Source organism: Purpureocillium lilacinum (assembly GCF_023168085.1).
Source record: "Purpureocillium lilacinum CBS 284.36 DNA, scaffold_4, whole genome shotgun sequence".
Classification (NCBI taxonomy): Eukaryota; Fungi; Ascomycota; class Sordariomycetes; order Hypocreales; family Ophiocordycipitaceae; genus Purpureocillium; species Purpureocillium lilacinum.
The window spans coordinates 2,373,117-2,393,002 of NW_027072114.1; the positions used below are offsets into that span (position 1 = coordinate 2,373,117).

The 19,886-nt window shown below is 58.9% G+C and overlaps 9 protein-coding genes across 9 annotated transcripts; 6 read left to right on the plus strand and 3 right to left on the minus strand.

Moving 5' to 3' along the window:
- Positions 1–378: 378 nt before the first annotated feature.
- On the plus strand, positions 379–2,220 carry PLICBS_005897 (uncharacterized protein; the record flags this gene model as incomplete). Its single annotated transcript, XM_065600818.1, has 4 exons — positions 379–438; positions 504–840; positions 909–1,147; positions 1,231–2,220. 4 exons carry the CDS (start codon positions 379–381, stop codon positions 2,218–2,220), a joined length of 1,626 nt encoding a protein of 541 aa, XP_065456890.1.
- Positions 2,221–3,000: 780 nt separating this feature from the next.
- On the plus strand, positions 3,001–4,277 carry PLICBS_005898 (uncharacterized protein; the record flags this gene model as incomplete). The annotated part of the gene is made up of 3 exons (XM_018319625.1): positions 3,001–3,126; positions 3,204–3,953; positions 4,035–4,277. The coding sequence occupies 3 exons, from the start codon at positions 3,001–3,003 to the stop codon at positions 4,275–4,277; spliced, it is 1,119 nt and encodes a 372-aa protein (XP_018182099.1).
- A 631-nt stretch (positions 4,278–4,908) lies between these two features.
- On the plus strand, positions 4,909–5,385 carry PLICBS_005899 (uncharacterized protein; the record flags this gene model as incomplete). The annotated part of the gene is made up of 2 exons (XM_018319626.1): positions 4,909–5,031; positions 5,113–5,385. 2 exons carry the CDS (start codon positions 4,909–4,911, stop codon positions 5,383–5,385), a joined length of 396 nt encoding a protein of 131 aa, XP_018182100.1.
- Positions 5,386–5,760: 375 nt separating this feature from the next.
- On the minus strand, positions 5,761–6,219 carry PLICBS_005900 (uncharacterized protein; the record flags this gene model as incomplete). Its single annotated transcript, XM_018319627.2, has 1 exon — positions 5,761–6,219. One exon carries the CDS (start codon positions 6,217–6,219, stop codon positions 5,761–5,763), a length of 459 nt encoding a protein of 152 aa, XP_018182101.1.
- A 2,305-nt stretch (positions 6,220–8,524) lies between these two features.
- Positions 8,525–9,606, plus strand: PLICBS_005901 (uncharacterized protein; the record flags this gene model as incomplete). Its single annotated transcript, XM_018319629.2, has 2 exons — positions 8,525–8,902; positions 8,980–9,606. The coding sequence occupies 2 exons, from the start codon at positions 8,525–8,527 to the stop codon at positions 9,604–9,606; spliced, it is 1,005 nt and encodes a 334-aa protein (XP_018182103.2).
- A 597-nt stretch (positions 9,607–10,203) lies between these two features.
- PLICBS_005902 (uncharacterized protein) lies at positions 10,204–11,862 on the minus strand (the record flags this gene model as incomplete). Its single annotated transcript, XM_018319630.2, has 2 exons — positions 10,204–10,466; positions 10,518–11,862. The coding sequence occupies 2 exons, from the start codon at positions 11,860–11,862 to the stop codon at positions 10,204–10,206; spliced, it is 1,608 nt and encodes a 535-aa protein (XP_018182104.2).
- A 990-nt stretch (positions 11,863–12,852) lies between these two features.
- PLICBS_005903 (uncharacterized protein) lies at positions 12,853–13,315 on the minus strand (the record flags this gene model as incomplete). Its single annotated transcript, XM_018319632.1, has 3 exons — positions 12,853–12,929; positions 12,988–13,185; positions 13,258–13,315. The coding sequence occupies 3 exons, from the start codon at positions 13,313–13,315 to the stop codon at positions 12,853–12,855; spliced, it is 333 nt and encodes a 110-aa protein (XP_018182106.1).
- A 2,229-nt stretch (positions 13,316–15,544) lies between these two features.
- PLICBS_005904 (uncharacterized protein) lies at positions 15,545–17,210 on the plus strand (the record flags this gene model as incomplete). The annotated part of the gene is made up of 3 exons (XM_018319633.2): positions 15,545–15,651; positions 15,715–15,842; positions 15,919–17,210. 3 exons carry the CDS (start codon positions 15,545–15,547, stop codon positions 17,208–17,210), a joined length of 1,527 nt encoding a protein of 508 aa, XP_018182107.2.
- A 1,201-nt stretch (positions 17,211–18,411) lies between these two features.
- PLICBS_005905 (uncharacterized protein) lies at positions 18,412–19,410 on the plus strand (the record flags this gene model as incomplete). Its single annotated transcript, XM_018319634.1, has 1 exon — positions 18,412–19,410. The coding sequence occupies one exon, from the start codon at positions 18,412–18,414 to the stop codon at positions 19,408–19,410; it is 999 nt and encodes a 332-aa protein (XP_018182108.1).
- Between the last annotated feature and the right edge of the window lie 476 nt (positions 19,411–19,886).

The window sequence follows — 19,886 nt, forward strand, 5'->3', positions numbered from 1 at the left end:
TTGGACGGCGACGATCGCGCTCCTGCGCCTGAAAATGCGATCGATGACAGCAGTCAAGCTATCCTGGCGACTGATCATGGCGACCCTTCTGATACAGTACCCGCCAAGGACCAACGTGAAATCGTGCCCTCGAGCAAGTCCCGTTTGTCATTCTTCTTGCACGAGTTCAGCGGGGACTTGGCTCAACAAAAAACGGAGGGCATTATCATTCTCGCTCTCTGCTACACCCTGATCAACAATTCGGTAGATCTCCCAATTCGGCTTTCAGAGTCACAAGCTAACCGGAAATGAACATAGATTTTTCTCAGCTACAAGATAGCCGATCCAGGCACCATACAGCTGTCCAAAAGTGGTGGAACGGTCGTGACGGCCATCATCATGGTCGTCTGCCTTGGCACCACGATTTCGCACGCCCAATGGACTGCCATCGCTATCCAGGTACGTTGCATGAACCAGCAGCTTGGACGTGGCCGGACATTTGCGCTAACCTGTTGGCTCGATAGCTTTGTGGCTTGATTCTTACCCAATACAAGGGCGACAGCAAGACTCTTATCATGTACCCTGTAGGCGTCTACCTTATCCTCGTCTTACAGTTGGCCTTGAGCGCATCTGCGGGTGTGTATAATCAGTATCTCGTCAAGCTCAACGACTGCAGTTTGCATGTCAACAACATGATTCTGTACGCGGCGGGGGCAAGCATCAACTTGGTCTGCCATCTCGTCCTTCGCTGTGTCAATGCCAACGAGCCTGGCTTCTTCCATGGCTACGACAGTGTAGGCGCAATTATGGTAGTTCTCAGCAATGTCTTCATTGGGTTGGCAATCACCATTGTGTACAAGTGTAAGCTCGAACTTCAGCTCCGACTCTTCTTGAGCTAGATATGAGAGTGCTAACGCCCAGAGATCTAGATGCCGATGCACTCATCAAATGCTTTGCGAGCGCCGTATCCACCGGAATATTGCTTTACCTCTCCCCTATATTGTTTGGCACTGTCTTGGGCGACCTCGTCATAATTGGCGCTGGCCTTACCTTTTTTGCATCTTGGCTCTACATTAGCAGACCAGCGCCGCAAAAGAAGAACCAGACTACGGACCGGGGGCCCCAGAGCAACAATCGTATATTTGCAGCGATATCGGGCATTTTTGAAGTAAGTGTTTCAAAACACCAACGGCCCGTGTAGGAGACCTGGGTTTCCCGGCAGGATTACTTACATCGTCATCTTCGTTGCAGAAATACACCGGCGCATGCCTCGGCATGTTAACCTTCGGCGCGGTTATTCTCGTAGTATTCCTCGCAATTCCTGAGCAGACGATGCCTGGCCTTCTGAGCGGCACAACTGCCCGCGCAGCCGAGGTCATCACTTCGCCGTTTCAAAACACATTCGCAATGGTCCGCTGGAACACCCGTCTGCCCGAACGAATACCGCTCATCAAGAAGTATGAGCCCTTCTTCCGTGCGGTCCACGTGTCAATGCCCGAGTTGGACAAGGAGCGTCCGGCCAAGTTTCATGACTGGGAAACGGACCAAGCACCCAATACCTTTACGATATACTCGGCGGTCGCTCGGAGCATGAAGATGATATTGTCTACCCAGCCATTGATCGACGGTCTCCTTTACTTTCACTTCGACGCCTGGATTGACCCGTTGGCCTGGGGCGACCTGGATCGGAACAACATCTGGTTCCTCAACTCGAGCGATCCGGTCTACGGCTGTATGAATAACACCAAGACCAGGAAATGGTGGGGACTGGACAAACAATTCCACCTTCCCGCTTTGAACGCGACCAGAATCGTGGATGAACTCGACGCGGGGTACGAGGTGCAAGAAGGCTACTGGTGCATCGGCTGGAGCGATATATACTACATCCCGCGACGGTTCTTTGTCGACTATATCCTGTTGGCCGACATCTTCTACGAATACGAAGTGTTTCACGAGGTGGCTATTCCCACCATGGTTCGAATCATCAACGACACCTACAGCCACAGCGACGCCGAGCCCGCCGTACACGACATTCGTGACTGCTGGGGATCTTGCTGCTCGACCAAGCCCTCGATTGAAAACGTCACGATGAAACGTTGCGGTCACAAGCTGGACTACTTGTCTGAACCTCTTCGGACAGCATTCTTCGACAAGCTGGATGGGCAAGCTCAGATGCTCGGTCTGCCAGCTCCGCGGGATGAACGGCGATCTTCTAACGCTAGTCGCACATCGTGGGGGTGACAGGCAAGCGTTTGAGGGGTTGCCATGCCGCTCTGGATGTGCTCTCTGGATGTCGGACGGCCAGACATTACAGCGAAACGGCTGCTCGAGCATTGGAGGGTAATGTGGTGACTATGTCAGTGTCACTGAGGCGTCTGGACAATGGCGCGAATATATTCCTTCCGGGCCTCCGAACTACTACTTGAAGGAGCGCAATGCGACTGTCAACCTTGATCAACCCCTGCGGCTAGAGGTGGTGTGATGTCAATGGGCAGCCGCCAGAAGCGAGCATAGTGATCCCTGTTCGTCGTACGAACCGGCGGTGAGACGAACTCCGGACCCGCCGTTGCCGCCCTTAGCGGACCCAAGCATTGGAGGAGGCAGCGGCGTGGTGGTTTGGAATACGGCGTCCGTTTGGCGGCTTATCGTACAGGAAATGTCCGAGGGTCCGAGGGCGTCGGCGCACACCAGGTCCTCCCTCCTGTCAGGGCGGCAATATTAGGCAAATGATCGAATAGGCGGGGCTGTGACAAACTCAATTGACGCAGGACACGCAACACCGACGCTCCCAGTCGTGGAAACTCGAGCCCCATGGTCCCCTAGAACCGACAGCAGTGATTAGTCAGTGAACGGCGCCGTACTTCACTCAAGAGCCCGGTCAGGTCATCGTCTGCTGGTCTTTGCTTAGTTCCAGCAGTACATCACTCGCGTGGCTCTGCCCTGCGGATCGTCGAGAGTTCTGGCCAGCTCCCCGTGAGATGAGGCCGCGCGCAGCCTGCCTCCGGGACCCTAAGCATCGAAATGGATCAAGGCGGCGGGGCGCCCTTGGGGGCCGCCAAAAGCAACGAGGCCGCATGCCCGATTGACAACCTGCTGAACCCTGCAGCCGTTGCAGACGCCGAGCGGCCGGCGCCGCTGCAGGTCGACGTGAGTGCCTCCTCCGGCTCCCCAGACCGGCCGGCGACTAGGTAGCTGACGCGGGCGATGGCGGCGCGCGGACGCAGACCGAGGCGTACGACGACGATGGCGGCAATGGCGACGGCGATTCGGCCTACGGATCGGACGGCGGCTCGGCGTACACGGGCTCCGTCACGTCCTCTATCTACGATTACCAGTACGAGAACGGGCGCCGCTACCATGCGTACCGCGAGGGCCAGTACGTGCTCCCCAACGACGACCAGGAGCAGGAGCGCCTCGATCTGCAGCACCACATCTGGCGCCTGCTGCTCGGCGGGCGCCTTTACACGGCGGCGCTGCCGGATCCGTCAACGAAGCCGAACCTGCGCATCCTCGACCTCGGCACGGGGACTGGCATCTGGGCAATTGACATCGCGGACGAATTCCCCTCGGCCGAGGTCGCGGGCGTGGACCTGTCGCCCATCCAGCCCGAATGGGTGCCCAACAACTGCCGTTTTCATGTCGACGACTACGAGGACGAGTGGACCTACCGCGACGAGGAAAAGTTCGACTACATCCACGGTCGCGCGCTGAGCGGCACGTCGTCGGACTGGGACCGCTTCTACAAGCAGGCGCTCCAGCACCTGAAACCGGGGGGCGTGATGGAGATGCAGGAGTACGACGCGTGGATCTTTAGCGACGACGACAGCTGCGACCGCGCCCCGTGGACGATGGAGTGGGTGAACAAGCTGGACGCCGCCAGCAAGATGTACGGGAAGCAGATCAACGTGGCGCAGCACCACAAGCAGTGGATGAAGGACGCCGGCTTCGAGGACGTCCGCGAGGTGGTGCACAGGGTACGTACGCCCCCGGAAATCGCAAGCTTTATCCCCATCGAGGCAATGATGGCGCAGAGTGCTCACAGACCGATTGCGCAGATACCCATCGGCCCGTGGGCCAAGGACCCCGCGCTCAAGGAGCTCGGCCGCTTCGAGCTCATCCACATGCAAATGTCGGTCGACTCGCACACGCCGGCGCTCTTCACGCGCGTGCTCAACTACTCGGCGGACCAGGCCATGGTCCTGATGGAGGGCGTCAAGCGCGAGTTCAGGAGCCGCGACCTGCGACTGATTACGAGCTACCGCTTCATAACCGGGCGCAAGGCCTCGACTGCGGCGTAGTAGTGCGCATTGGCCGTGCTGCTTGCGCGCACGCGCTCACGAGCTGGGAAAGGTTCTTTCCGTAGAAGTGCTGCTTCGTGCATGAAGCGCCGGCGTCGAGCTGGCACTCCATGTCTTAGGGCGCGTTGTAGAGACCAGGGCTCCGGCTGGCCAATGTGCAGCCAAGTATCTAGCTACCGTTACGATGCACATGAATTCACTGAGCGAATGATCAACGATCAATCATGATGGCTTGCAAGTGCCGACGCTGTGGCCGCAACGTGGTCCCAGAAACCGTTGAAGAAATCTGGGTGCCTTGAGGCTTGTGCAGCCATTTCCCACGTGGCGCAGCCCTACGCCCGGCTGTTGAGCGTAGGCCCAGTGGATGGTGCCGCGCTCGCTGGAAGCTAGCCATTCTCAGCTGCCCGAGCTTCAACGCTCAAAATGCAGGGCAGCACCCTTGATAAAGGCTGCCCCGCCAAGCCCATTCCAACCTCCATCACAATCACGCTCCGGCGACGACATATTGATCTGCCGAAGCCGTCGTCTTCACCGGCCGTTCGCCGGCGCCAGACACACACTCGACAGCTTCCCACATTACGCAGTGCACTACAAAGGCCCCCGCGGGCGCGTGTGCGACCCCCTCGCCACCATGAGTCAGGAGCCCGAGAGCGGGAGCAAGCGCGCCGCCGAGTTCAACGAGGCCATGCTCGGCGTGCCAGGCTACGCGGACGACTCCATGTTCTTCCTCGTCCGCTACGGCGAGCGAGCCAAGGTACGTAGCCAGACGCTGGCCGCGGTTACCACCCTCCGCCCGCCAAACGGCTGACCGGCGGGGGCTGACCCATCTTCGCAGCACACGCTCCGCCGCTGCGACTGGGACGACTTGCAGAGCACCATCAACCAGATGTCGGAGCTGTGGGTCAAGGCCGGCGGCGGCGGCGGCGAGCAAACACCTGATACGGCTGGGGAGTCGTTGGAAGAGCGTCGCGCCAAGGCCCAGGAGTTGCGGCAGCACGCTCTGTCCATTGTCGAGCCGTTTCCAGACTTGGCGCGTGACTTTGATCGGTTCCAGGCTGCGTGCCGGTCTGCGTGGGCGGCGATGAATCGTCCCAGTGCAAAGAAGTGAGGGATGCATCACCCATATGTGGTATGTAGATGTTTGGACACGATGTCCTTGGCGTCGGGTATGGTTGCGGCCTGTTACAAAAGTGGCTTCATGAGAGATCACTTGATATGCACATTTTACAAGAAGCAAGTACCGTGAATTTGAATCATTATTCTATGGTGTCTTGATATGCCCGTTGTGGACGCCGAATCCTGAATTAGGGGGTCTTCGCCGAACCCGATAAAGCGTGACTCCAAACCATTAACCGTGAAGCGATTGTCGCCTCAATATGTAAGCTAGCATTGTGTGCTCGCAACATGTTTACCGCCCCGGCTGCGCCGTATAAGCCCCAAAGTAGAATGAAAGGTCGTAACTTTTTTTTGTTCGTTCCGCTGTTTACAGCTGGGCAGCTGCCAGGGCGACGACGGCTCCCAAGCCCAGGAAGACGCTCTGCACGCCGAGCGCGGCGCCCGCGGCCGTGGGCACGGGCGACGCCGAGGTGATGCCCGTGGTGGGCTGCGGGGGCAGGCCAGTGCGGCCGGTGCTGAGGGTCGTCGCGTTGGCGGACCCGGTGGGCACGCCCGAGGCGGAGGTCGGGGCGGTGCCCGTGGGGAAGAAGCTCGAGCGGGTCGAGTTGCCGGCGGGCACGCTGAACGACGAAAACGACGACGACGAGGGGGCCGAAGAAGCAGACGCGGACGACGTCGACGCCGAGGTGACGGTCACGGTCGTCGAGGGCACCTCGCTGACGATGATGGAGTTGGTGCGGGTGTTGGCCTCGGTGACGGAGAAGCTGTTTTGCGCGAGGGCGGGCGCAGCCAGGGCGGCGGCGGACAAGATGGTGGCGACGCGCATGGTGCTGGTGCTGGAAGTGTTTTGGTGGTGATGCGTGTAAGTCGGAGGTGCTGCGTGCGTGTATATACACGAGTTCGCTGTATGAGAGCGTGTGCGACTTGGCGTTTGTTACCGCGAAGGAGACCTGACGGCGACAAAGTTTATTGTATGAGCACGAGATATGGAACAAGGCGAGTCAGGCCCAACGGGCATGCTCTTTATACAAGAGGCCGTCCATGCCGGACAGCCCGATCTGCCAAAAAGGCGAGCTGCGCGGCCCGCCGCCTCACAGAAAAAAAGCCGCTGCCACCCCGACAGCCTGCCGTACGGGCTGGTGCAACCACCACCAAACACACGTCACCTTCCCACCACCTTGTGTGCTTGGCCCCAGGCGCGGGCGGGCCGCCCCAAAGCGGCAGTTTCTGGGCCGTTGGCTGGGCGTTCGCCACCGGGGGCTGTGGTGCCGTTATCGCCGCAGACGCTGGCGTCAGCTGCGCGGCTCCAACGGCTGGGCCGCCGCCTGCCTGCCTGGAGCTGTGTTTTCCTCGTCCGGAGTACAGTACCTCCGGCCAACTCGTGCATTTGAGTTACACACGCAATTGCGCAAGGTGCAGCGGTGCATGCACTGCTCCGAGCGGTACAAGAATAGAACATGCAGACCGAGCTGTGAGCAGTCGACGACTGGCTGCCTCTTCTCCTGCCATTGCTGTTGGATGAAGAGAAGAGTCAGCAATGGCTGTGATGTCGCAGATCGCTCGTATCAATCCCCGTTATGAATCCTTTTTCGCAGCCGTGTACGAGGGAATCAGCCAGAATGCCCGAACCACTGACTGGCTTCTTCGGAACGTGCTGACATCTTGCAGCGCGAGCGCGGTGACAGACTGTAACGGATGTGGCGGCAGCAACAGAGACCGTCGCCGTTGTGCCTACACTTGGTGAGCGCCACAGCATCCGGTAGCCACCTAGGTAGACGCCCAGCACCTGCAAAGGCCCTGATCTCACCTGTCCCTCCAGAAGGGTGTGGTGGTGGTGGGCGGCCCGCTCGCACGCCGTGGCAACGTCATCCCACCGACCGCTGCCACTGAGCCCACCAGGCCCCAGCCACCTTCCAGAGGCAGCCGGCAGCCCAACCACCACTGAGTCAGGGCTTCAAGGTTCGCCGTCGGACAAGCTGGAGCACACCACCCATCCACCATGGATCCACCAGCCTGTGGCTGGGAGGGTGGCTTGCTGCAACTCTTCGCGGCGCAAAGCACTGAGATCCGCGATGCCCTGGCGGCGCTCACTGGCACACCCACCCATCCCATTGCCGGCCCGATGGTCTGTCCTCTGCCAGCAGTCTATTTTTGGTGCTGCCCGTTCGTTTATTAGAGTTCTCCGTCTCGCGGTGGCTCAGCTGTTTCTGTGCGACGTTGCACTTGGCACTCGGTGCTTCGGTGCTTTGCGGCCGCGGTAGGTACCGGAGTGAGAGCTGAGCGCCTTCGACTGCACACACGGCATTCCAATGACCGCGCGGCACTTGTACAGATCCGGGGCGGATGGTGTTCGGAGAAACGCATGCGCAAGCCGCGCAAGCTCCATGCAGGTCGGAGGTTGGTGATGCTGGTGATGCAGTCGGGCTTGCAGTGATCTACAGTGGTGGTTGGTGTTTGCAGTAACGATACGATGCAGGTCGGTTCTGCAACGAAGAAGTGTTTGCTTGGGAACGGCTCAGTCGGCACAAGCAGCGACTTGTCTCTGGAGCAGATGCCCAGACTCCGACCTTTGGCATGATGCCGCTGACGATACTCTGTACGTGACGCAACCCGCCGTGCGCAAGTGGAAGCGGGATCTCGCAGCATAACTGAGCGACCGTCGTATGGCCGCAAGGGTTCGAAAACTCAGACTTCTTGAGTTTCCTGCATGTTTCAAAGTGAAGAACGACCCTGAAGTCGAAATGAACCCAAATTTCGTAGAAGTCGGCCCTCGGGAAATCCCCAGCGAGCAGGACTGGTTCATGGTAATGGGCACGCACAATGCGCGGGCGCTTGATGACTCACCAGCCACATTTCTCCTGCCGCTGCACCGCCACAACCTCCAGCCACAGTACGTCCCTGGCCCGGCGGCCAGATTGGCCACAAGCTCCACGAAGCTGCTGGTCTGTCCTCCACCGACAGACTGCAGCTCTACAACGTCGCCAAACGGCATCCTCACGACGAACCTCCTCCGCCCACCGCCGGCGTACCACCAGCACCATCCCCGACACCGGCACCGACTTCGACACTCCTACCCACCCCGACACATCGCATACGCATACGCAGAGGCCGCGAGCGCCGCGCCCACCACAATGTCCAGCTACTACGGCGGCCAACCCAACAACGCCTACCCCGGCGGCGGCGCGGGGGCCGGCGCCGGGCCGGCTGCCGCACAGAACTTGCAGTTCTACCCGTCGTCGTACTCTCCGGCCGTGTCCGGCGCCGCGACGCCCCAGCAGGCGTCGTACGGAGGGTATGGGGGCGGCGGCGCGCATGGGGCTGGCGTAGGCGGGTTCACGTCCGCGCCGGGCTTTGGAGGCGTGGGCGGCGGCGCGGGCGTGAGTGGGCGCATGGGCGAGCAGGGCGGCCTGCGCACAGGGTGGCTCGCGGCTTTCTCGACGGAGGGGTACGACGGCGAGCCGCCGCTGCTCGAGGAGCTGGGCGTCAACTTTGGCCATATCCAGATGAAGGTTCGTGTCTTCGCGGGGGACCGCACAAGGGGGTGGGATGGAGTCGAAACGACTGACTGACTGACTGATTTGCGCAGACGCTCGCCGTGTTGAATCCCTTCAAGCACATCGATCAGCACCTCATGGACGACTCTGACCTCGCCGGTCCGATCCTCTTCTTCCTCCTCTTCGGCTTCTTCCTCCTCTTCTCGGGCAAGGTGCACTTCGGCTACATCTACGGCCTCGCCCTCCTGGGCTCCACGTCCCTGCACATGATCCTCTCCCTCATGTCGCCCTCGGACCCGCACCCCGGCGCCGCCGGCTCGCAGTCCTCCTTCCACCCGCAGTACAACGACCCGTCGTCGCAGGCGCACCACGACGCGCCGCAGCACCAGCCCGGCGGCCACTTCTCCGCGACGCTGACGTTCCCGCGCTCCGCCTCCGTCCTCGGCTACTGCCTCCTGCCCCTCGTCGCCACGAGCCTCTTCGGCATCGTCATGCCCATGGACACGCCCCTCGGCATCGTCCTCACCACCGCCGCCATCATGTGGTGCACCTACAGCGCCAGCGGCATGTTCTGCGCCGTCGGCCGCATGAAGGGCATGCGCGGCCTCGTCGCCTACCCGCTCGCCCTCTTCTACGTCGGCTTCGGAATCATGGGCATCTTCAGCAGCAGGGGGAGCGGGTCGCTCGCCAAGGTGGCCGCCGCCAAGGTGAACGGCTGAGAGGGGCGGATAGACGTGGCTGGACACAGCATGACGGACAGCGGACTTGGACGCATAGCGGCATTGGCGGCGGCGCGCGGTCAGTGCGAGATACAGGCTGGACAGGGCAACAAAAGAAGCAAAAGGATCAAGGGCGTCCACAAAAGTCGGGTTTCCGAACGTGTGGAGTGACGACGACCTGTACAATGCCAGCCTCGAGGCATGCCAGCCTACTTCGTAGGTATGATTACTATGAAAGATGGCACTTTGTCAAGGGCGAGCAGGCAGAGGCCACTGGCATGGGGAAGAGAAGAAAATATCACGATTATTCAACGCGACATCTAGCTAATACAATCTCAAAATGCGCCGATGCACCGTGAAATTCCCCCGTCCGTGCATGCATCGTTTCGGTTTCAGTCTTTCGTCGAGGCCCGTGATTGTCTTTTGTGACATGGCCATCCCCCAAAAATGTTACAAGAGACGTCGTCTCCCACCTCAAGCCACCGTGACGGCCAAACTGCCCCCAAGCCCCAGCCGATTATTGCAGTCTCCCGTTTCGTGATGGAGCCATACACCACCCCGTCCAAAGCAAAGAGGAAGGTTCCCGACCACGGTTCCTTACGCGCCGTTGACGCCGTTAACCTTTGCAGCGGCGTCGGCCACGCCCGCAAGGATGGAGAACTGTCCGCCGGCATGAGCGCCGATGATCTTCTTGCCGCGAATAGCCGAGTTATCGATCAAAGTGGGCGTCTTGATATCATCAATCGTGCCCTGGCCGGTCTGGTAGTTGGCGGAGAAGCCCCAAGAGTACACCTTGCCGTCGCCAGTAACTGCAAAGCTATTGTCCGAGCCAGAAGCAACAGACGTAATATTGGCAACATCTAAAGGAGGTTAGCGTGACATCCAGTTTGTCACATGGAATTGCTACCCACCCGGAACAACGGCCGGCTTGACCAAGATGCGAGGGCTGTCTCGCTCATCGTAGATGACATCGTCCTTTGTGAGCTTGTCAAACTCAAAGCCGACTTGGTATCCGTCAACGCGGCCCCACGTAAGCAGCTCGCCCTTGTCCGAGCATGCGAGAGAGTGGTGAACGCCACCGTCGATGTCGGTAATGTTGTAGTCCTCAAGGTACGAGATTTTGGCGGGCTTCAAGACAACAGCGTCGTCTTCTCCGGCGTTGGACTGCAGGCCGAGCTCTCCAAAGTTGTTAAGCCCCCAGCCCCAGACGTGGCCGTTCTTATCAAGGGCGAAACTATGATAGGCGCCACACGCAATTTTGACTGTCTTGCCACGAGGCAGGCCGATACCCTGAGGGATCAACGAAGACAGCTTGTTGCGCTCGATGATGCGTCTGCCAAGCTGGTTCTGCTGGCCGCAGCCCCAGGCAACAACGTTACCCTTATGGTCGAGGGCCAGGATGTGGTTTGAGCCGGCCGAGAGCCCCTTAATGTTCTTCAAAGTCGGGAGCAGCATGGGCGTCTGCTGCACTTTGATTTTCTCGGTGAAGCCCAGGATGCCATCGCTCGACCGGAAGGTTCCCCAGCCGTAGACACGTCCGTCTTCCGTCAGGGCAAAGGTGGCGCTGTCGCTGGCAACAACCTGGACAAACTTGGTTCCGGGCGCAAAATGCTCGTTGGAGACGGCCGTCGGCGTGCTCTCGTTCGGGTTGATGCCGGTATCATCCTCGTCTTCGTCATCAGAGTCCTCTTCCTTCTCCAGGTCACGAAGGCCACCCTCCCAGGTGGTGTCTCGTCCCAGAGCGCCCTGGTCGTTGACGCCCCAGGTCAGGATTCTGTTGTCGCGAGTGAGAGCGGCGGCGTGCATGCCACCAGACGAAATCTGGACGATGCCGACGGAGTCCGAAGATAGGTTGTCGTTCAGTCGCGGGCGCTTGACATCGATAGGCTTCTTTCCATTTACGCGCTTGCTGCCCAGGCCGAGCTCGCCGGAGGTGCCTTCTCCAAAGACGTAGATATCGAGGACTTGAGTCGGCGCATCGTTAATCTTCTTGCCGATTTCGGGAAAGAGCTTCTTCGCCTTGGTTTTCGCAGCAGCTGCCTCGGTCTTGGTCTTCTTCGGCAGAGGCGCGACGGCGTCGAGCTCGGGCTGCGGCGAGGCCTCATCCTCCGCTTTGCGCTTTCTAGAGGATGTGTTGCCGTTGGTGAGCGGCTTGGCCGCGGTGGTCTTCGCCTGAGACTTGGCGGGCTTCGCAGCAGCAGCCGTCTTCTCAGACGGAGCGGCCTTTGAAACCGCGGTTCTTGCCTTTGGCGGCATTTTGTTGCGACGAATCGATGTGGTCGTGAGAGGTGAATAGCGCTCAAATGGGTCGCTGACACGATTATGGAAACGATCGCGATACAGGCGATAATGCGCAAATGCAGAAAAGACGCAGATCCAGGGCTCGCTAAAGACAGAACAGACGATGCGATGCTCCCGTGATGCCTTGATGGATGACAATGGGCGATGCAAGGTCGACGATGGCCTGACGCGACGTAGCTGGTGGGAGGATTTTTAGGTGCGATAGGTAAGCTCGCCGTGGCGGCAGGGGATGCTTGGCCAGCATGGCTAAGCTTTGTTATTGCCCGCCCACCGCCTTGCGAGTAGCTATTGTCCGGCAGTAATTTGCCAGCCGCCAAATGGATTGTGGCGGCTGACAGAGCTGGCGGGCGGTGAGGGCAGAACGACTTGCATTGGTAAGCTACTGGCGCAAAGCCGCGGCGCCACACAAGCCAGCAGCACCAGCCACATCTGCAGCGGCTGGAGTGCGCGAGCGAACCCACCGAAACCAGGCATGGTGTGCTGAGCCGACGTTGAGACTGCCCTGCGCGTCGGTTGTGGCCTAGACTGTCTGACTGCGAAATGCATACCCTGCGGCTCGAACAGATGCCATCGCCGTACGAGGAGCCGATGCGGAGTATTCCATATTATGTCTGGCCGCCAGTTGCACATACTAATGTATCCCCCGTGTATGCGTACGAGCACGGGGCATTCGTGGTATTTGTTGGTCGCCGTGTGGCATGGATTCATGCCTGACCGTTTGTCAACCCAACGCGTCTGTTTGTTCGAAGAAGCCCTCATTAGGATGACAACGCCTGTTAATGGTTTATCCGCGCCGCACCACACGGCGGACTTTCTAATGATACAACCGAGCTCTACCGTCTCGACTAGCCGAACGCCATACCCAATCCGTGTATCGTGAACAAATACGCATTACGCGAGCAACGCCATCCCTCCATCGCGACATCCCGACATAATGTGCCGCGCCTATTTGCTGGTCGTAAAATCAATCTCGTTGGCAGGGTTGTAGCCGCCATCGCTGGCCTTTTCGCAAGTGCAGGCGCCTGAATGGACCGGGTCAGCCGGGGTGCGAACGTGTTATAGACTTCTCCTGGGACGTACCTGCAGGGCGGACGCCGCATTGACACGTTGAGCCCGCGGGCTTGGTGTTTTCGGAGGTAGCACGGTCACAAGTGCACTCTCCCGCAGGCCTGGCGCGGCACGAGCAGCGGGGCCCCTCGACCGCGTTTTCCTTGGCGGCCTTGTCACAGCTGCAGTGCAGGGCGGACTGCTTGCCGCATGAGCAGGTGGCCTGCTTTGCTATTGGATGTCAGCGCTATGCACACATCGTCGGAGGTGAGGTCGGGATGACGAGCTCGGGTGTTGACCTACCACAGGCGCACTCGACGTTGCCCTTGCCGCAGCAGGTGGAAGACTTGGCGACGGTCATGGTGAATAGGGTGGTGGAGTAGCAGAGATCTTTGAACGGAAAATGTAATGGAGGAAGAGCAGCGACAACTCGGATGAATCTAGACTTTTTGTTTGTTTGATGAAGACGAAGCAACTTGAGAAGGACATGACATGACGTCTTTAATACTTGGACGTCGTTCGATTCCAGCGAGGCCGCTTACCAGCCACTGCCACAAAACGCCGGGACCATGATTGGCTCAGGTCGGGGACGCCTCCCGTCAACCAATCAAGTGTCAAGTATTTCCAAGCATGCTCAAAAGGCCAGACATTGTAGCTCAATGAGAGCAGCAGAGAGAGTCAGACCGGAGACGTCAGATGCATTGATTCGCGCGAGCCTGCTCTTTTTCGCAGACGTCGATCACTTGGTTCCAGAACAGTCAACGTCAAGGGCGTCGCCGGCCGGTGGTCTGTTCCGAGCAAGCTTCCATTCCTGCAGGGGAGCTTGCAGGGTGTGTTACCCAGGCCCTGCAGGGCCCTTACGAAGTGCTGCTGCGCGCATGGGCCGCGATTGCGCTCATTGGCAGAGCCCTGCCGTCTTGGCTCGTAGACCGCGATGGATGCAAAGTGCGAAATAGCTATTTGAGTTTTGTGCGAGTACCTTCTGCGGCTCTGGAAATCGGGAAGTCATCCTTGCCATCAGCAAAATGTCTGTTCGCCGTCGCATCGGGCGCCCCGCACGCGGGAGATCTTCATCGAGGCTCGCTCCGTGCAACATCGTCAAAAACTTGTCTCAGCCGGGCGGGCGGTGGTCTGTTGCCCACCTGTAGTTGCGATTGCAACTGCGACTGCACCACATGGAATCCCGTGGACTGCGCCGGTACGAAATACCGTATCCGTATCGCGAGTTTCTTCACTGTGCTCCGTGCTCTCCGCCAGCAAGCGAATCCTCGAATGGCTGGGGTGGCACCAACAACATCACCCCATGGCCCGTGGATGATTGAGCTCGAGCTAGCGGCCTGTTCACGGGCCATCGCTTGCTCTCGCAATGACAATACATTGATGCGCGGACAGTAGCGTGAGCCTGGCTCGCCCATGAGCAAACGAGGCTGTAGCTTCTATCGCAAACACATTGCCCAATACACTCTTGAGGCGCAGGCTCTGGCAGCCTTGACCCCAGATTTCCGCGGTCCAGGCTCTGGGGCCGAGAGGGAAAGGGAAGGGGAAAGGGAAGCATGCATTAGTTTGCGGGGGAGCCAGCAGCATCTCGAGTGGAGGAGATGCCCGTCGCCCTTTATCCATCGCGGAGCCGGTAGATGAGCCGGCGAGTCACAGCCAACAGCGAGATGATGGCCCGCGTAATGAGGGGAACAAGCGGGCTGGCGCTGGCAGATCAATCAAGCCTAGTCGGACGGGCAGGACAGGGGGAGCGAGCCTGTTTGCGTGGCCAGGCATGTGGGTGCAAAAAAAAGCGCCGCCTGTACCAGCACCTGTGGTGCGAAAGTCTTAGGCTTGGGGGTCTAAAACCGGCGCTTTTATTTGCACCCACATGCCAGGCCAGGATGGGCAATGAAGCCATTGCACGGTTGGGAGGCGGCTTTGATGGCTGGCCTGGCTCCTCCCGCTTGGCTTGGGGGCTCGACGTATGGGAAGGGGAATTCCCGACCTGATGGAGGGTGGCACCCATCCCGCGTTTTGCATCACCGACGACGCAAGGCCTGGCAGGCAGGGGAGCCTCAATTGCTCCGGTTTGATTCTCGGGCTGAGGTGCCGTCCATCAATCCGAGGCGCGCTGCCAGTACTGTGCCGTCCATAGCACGGGCAGGTCAAGTTTGGTCCAGTGGGTCCTTGCGCTGCAGGTGCGTGCTGCTGCCGCCGCCGTCGCTGCTGCTGCCAGACCTGGCTCGTGCGCCGCCGCGACTTCCCCAGGCCACACGTCGGCCCCTAGCTCGGCACTGCACCCAGGCATTTCTGTTAGACTGTTGGAGCCTTGATCCTCGCAGAAGCAGCCACCCGCCCTCCTCCGGCCAACCTCCATCCCGCCCGGGGTTGGCCAACGCCCTCCACGGCATGCAGGCGATACTGTGCCCGGGGCCTATAAAGACAGGGCATCGTTCCGCCGATCCCACGTCGGGAGCTGCTCAACGAGAGACGCGTCCGGCAAAGGCGAAGACTGCGAAAGCGCATTCGCGGCAGCATCATCAGCATCAGCTCCAGCTCCAGCTTTCAGCTACAGCCAGCAGCAAAGCCGACGGGCAAGCACGCCGCCGCCATGTCGAAGCAGGAACAGCAGTCCGAGGCAGACTCGCTGCCCGTGGGCGACCAAGTCGTCATCTACAACGACCAGGCTGCCGAGCGTGGCCAGTATGCCACTGACAAGTAAGTCAGCTCAATGCACGCCTGGCGGCTTCGATGCTCGAGTCTGCTGACGCCGTCTTGCAGATATGGCCAGTCTCTCATCCAGACTGATCCCGCCGCCGAGCGTAAGCTGCGGCTGAAGTGCGACCTTGCCATTGTCCCGACTGTGTCGCTCCTGTATCTCTTCTGCTTCATCGACCGTGCCAACCTCGGTGAGAAACCATTCCATTGCCCCCGCTGTGGCTGCGTGCGACGTGAGTGCTGGACTGACACCAATACGCTTTGTAGGCAACGCTAGGATTGCCGGCTTGGAGAAGGACCTCCATTTCAAGGGCTACGACTACAACGCCTCGGTGTCCATCTTCTACATCTCGTACATCCTTTTCGAGATCCCGGCCAATATCCTCTGCAAGTGGATGAAGCCCGGGTGGTTCCTCCCGCTCACTTCCCTCTGCTTCGGCATCACGTCCCTCGGAACAGCCTTTGTCAAGACCACGCCACAGCTTATGGCTGTCCGCTTCCTCCTCGGCATTTTCGAGGCCGGCATGATGCCAGGTATCGCCTATTACCTCTCCCGTTGGTACCGACGCGCCGAGCTGGTCTTCCGGCTGTCGTTGTACATTGTCATGGCCCCACTGGCCGGCGCCTTCGGTGGCCTTCTTGCATCAGCAATTTTGACCCTGTCCCACTTCGGCAACCTGCATCAATGGCGCATGATCTTCGCCATCGAGGGCATCATTACCATCGGTGTGTCTCTTATCGCCTTTGTGACCCTCACCGACCGGCCCGCTACCGCCCGTTGGCTGTCCGAGAGCGAGAAGAAACTGGCCGTCGCCCGCATCAAGTCTGAGCGCGTCGCCACTACCACCGTCTTGGACAAGATAGACAAGCCTAAGCTGCTTCGAGGAATCAACAACCCGCTTACCCTTTCCACTGCTTTCATCTTCCTTCTCAACAACATCACTGTCCAAGGCCTGGCTTTTTTCGCCCCGACCATTGTCAAGACCATTTACAGCTCAAAGACCCCAGTCCAGCAGCAGCTCTACACTGTCCCTCCATACGTTTTCGGGGCGTTCTTTACTGTCGCGTTCCCAGTGGTCAGCTGGCGGTTGGACAAGCGACAGCTGTTGATGGCTCTCACTGCGCCCATGTGCATGGTAGGATACATCATGTACTTGGCTAGCACCAACGCCAATGTCCGCTACGGGGCGACATTCCTCATCGCCTCGTCTGTCTTCGCCGTTGGTCCACTCGCCAATGCGCAAGTCTCTGCCAACGTAGTGAGCGATACTGCTCGCAGCGCGGCCATCGGCACCAACGTCATGTTCGGCAACATAGGGGGCTTGATCAGCAGCTGGTCGTTCTTACCTACCGACGGCCCGAACTATCACATTGGAAATGGCTTGAACTTGGCAACAAACGCCGCGGTCCTCGTTACTGCCACAGTAGTTCTGCTCTGGATGAGGCGCGACAACAAGAGGCGTGCAGCGATCGACGTCGATGCCGCGCTAGAGGGCTTGTCACCCCAGGAGATTGAAGACTTGGACTGGAAGCATCCTGGATTCAGATGGCGGGAGTGAGAGTGATGTGATTAGACGATGTACTGTACCGATACCATCCGCTTATACTGTATCTATTCCTATCTGAACTATTGGACGAAAAGAATGCCTGCGGTTTCTCGGTTTCATCGACCCTGCATCTTGTCTTGCCTTGCAATTTGTCTGCTGCATCACCAATGCGTTTATTCCCATGAGTAAATGTGTTAGTTCAATACGCTGGAAATATGACATGAAGTCGCCATAGCCACTGCCCTTGCCCACATGATGGCTCTCGACATTATTGACGCCCTCGCCTCGTAGTCCACACTACACCTGGCGATACTTCGCACAGTACGACAGGCAAGCATGTGATTCCATGTCCAGACGACGCAGGGCCCTGCAGCACCTTCGCCATCTACGCGACACTTTTCTGCACCCGGACACTCCAATACTGGGGGCCTACGCCCCATCCACCTCGCGTGGATTCTCAGTTTCCAACGGCACTTACACGGGCCCGCCGCGGGCAGTCAACAACACCATACGCGACGCGTTATTCAAACTTCTGCCCAAGCTTTTTGGCTCGACGAAGTATACTGTCGCCGGACCACGCCAAACAGCCTTCGCACCGTGTCCCAGACCTATCTAGAGGCTTCCATGTCCCAAGCTCACTTACACGGAGCCAGCGCGGGCAATCAGCAAGGCCAAGCGCGCCGCATTATACGACATCAGTAACACCTTCCGTGTAAGTTTCCGGCCCGGCGAAGCATGTTGGAGCTGGACTACGCCAAATCGGCCACCAGGCCGCTTCAGCAGACACACTGGGACGATTCGATGCACATAGTTTTTCTTTCATGGAACTTAAATCGCCTACCACAGCCATGGAACAACAATCAGTAGCAAGCCTTAACGGCGCCCCGTCTGCCATACAATCCCCTTCGCGCCCCTACTCTGCCCTCTTCTTTCCTCGCCCGTCACGTACCAGACTTGTTTATGCCGCTGCACAGAACATTACTGTCACAGACCACCGAGCAGTCACCCTTAAAATTCTACAAGACACTATCAAGTCTACACCGGCCTACAAGACACCATCGAGTCTACAACATCCTACAAGATACTATCAAGTCTGCAACTCTACACGACACTATCAAGTCACAAGACACTATAAAGTCTATTACTCTACACGACACTATCAAGTCTACAACATTCTACAAGACACAATCAAGTCTAAGACACTCTCGCTAAAATGGGCATCCTCAGCAACAACACCCACAAGGCACCTGTCACGGTCCGCGTCGAAAAGCGCCCGTGGCAACAGCGCCAGTACCACCCCGATGGGCGGTACTACATTCTCGACCCCAAGCCCCCTCCTGTCAAGAATACCAGGCCCGAGGAGGAGATTGCCAAGAACATCAACGCCCGCAACGGAAAGAAGCCTTCCGCCACGACGAAACCGTGGGCACTTTCGGACTGCGGCTGGAAGGACTGGGAGCCCGTCTTCCACCAGGCCGCCGTCAAGTTCCGCGTCGACAGCGGAGGAAGGAAGAAGCTCGAGCAGCACATGTCCTTCAACCGAGAGCACGATGGTTACCTGCACTGGCGGTGCAGCCTCGAGCGATCAGGCTCTAACGGCACCCTGAAAGTCGCGTTCTCGCAGGATCTCGACAGCCGAACTTTCAACATATTGTCTGTCCTCTACATGACAGACGGCTTGGCTCCCAGGGTCGCTACGCAAACGAGCCTCGCGCACGCACGCAGGACCGGCTGCACCTTCTGGACGGAGCTCTCACCGCCGGACTGCAAAGTCGTCCCCTGTTGCGACGAGTTGTGCCAGGACGTACCCTCTCGAGTGGAACTTTCCGTATACGAGCACTCCCTGCACATCGACCAGCTCAAGAAGGACTTTGCCAAACGGATGACGGAGCTCGAGTCTGATCAGGCGACCTCGATTCGCGGTTTCGGGTGCAAGATCCAGAAGCTTGTGAAGGAGAATGAGGTTCTGGAAGAGCGGTTGAAGGATCTCGTCCGGCAAAACCGGGCCCTGAAGTCGGTATCCCGCCGTGTAGGCAGGGGCAGCTTAGGCATGAAGAGAGGTCGCGAGGAGACGGTCGGCAGCGACAGCGGATGTGGAGAGACGGGGAGTGAGAAGGGTGCGAAGGCCGATGAGGTCATGCGCGAGGTGGAGGACAGCTCTGATGACGATGAGCCCCTGGTCCGCAATTTGAAGCGTCGGCGTTTGGCATGATGAGGGACAGAGGCCGGATCATTGGGGGGGGGGGAGGACTGGGCTACTGAAGACGAATTTGGTCATGGAGAGGGACGGTTCGGTCGTTGTGGGCGAACTTTGAGTTATTGGAGTCACGGTTCACGATGGGCGTCACGGTTTACGGAAGCTTCACGGTTGGCGTTGCGGCTGATGGGGGTTTCATGGTTGGTGTCAACACATGGCGTATGGTTGGCGTTACGGCTCACGGTCAAGGCGTCTTGGTGTTGGGAATGGCATGGAAAAAGGGCACGGCGACAGGAACGGCGCAAGGTTCACACTGCACATACAACATACCCATGAATCTACGCGCTTATACCCACTTCTGCATGTCCTGATCATGGCCATTTGACATTTTCCGGTTACAAGAAGTACGGTGCGCCCAGCGCCATCGTACTATTGATGTTGGCCGCCATGGGAAGGGGTGCCTCAAAGCCGCAACGGCAGCGACTACAGAA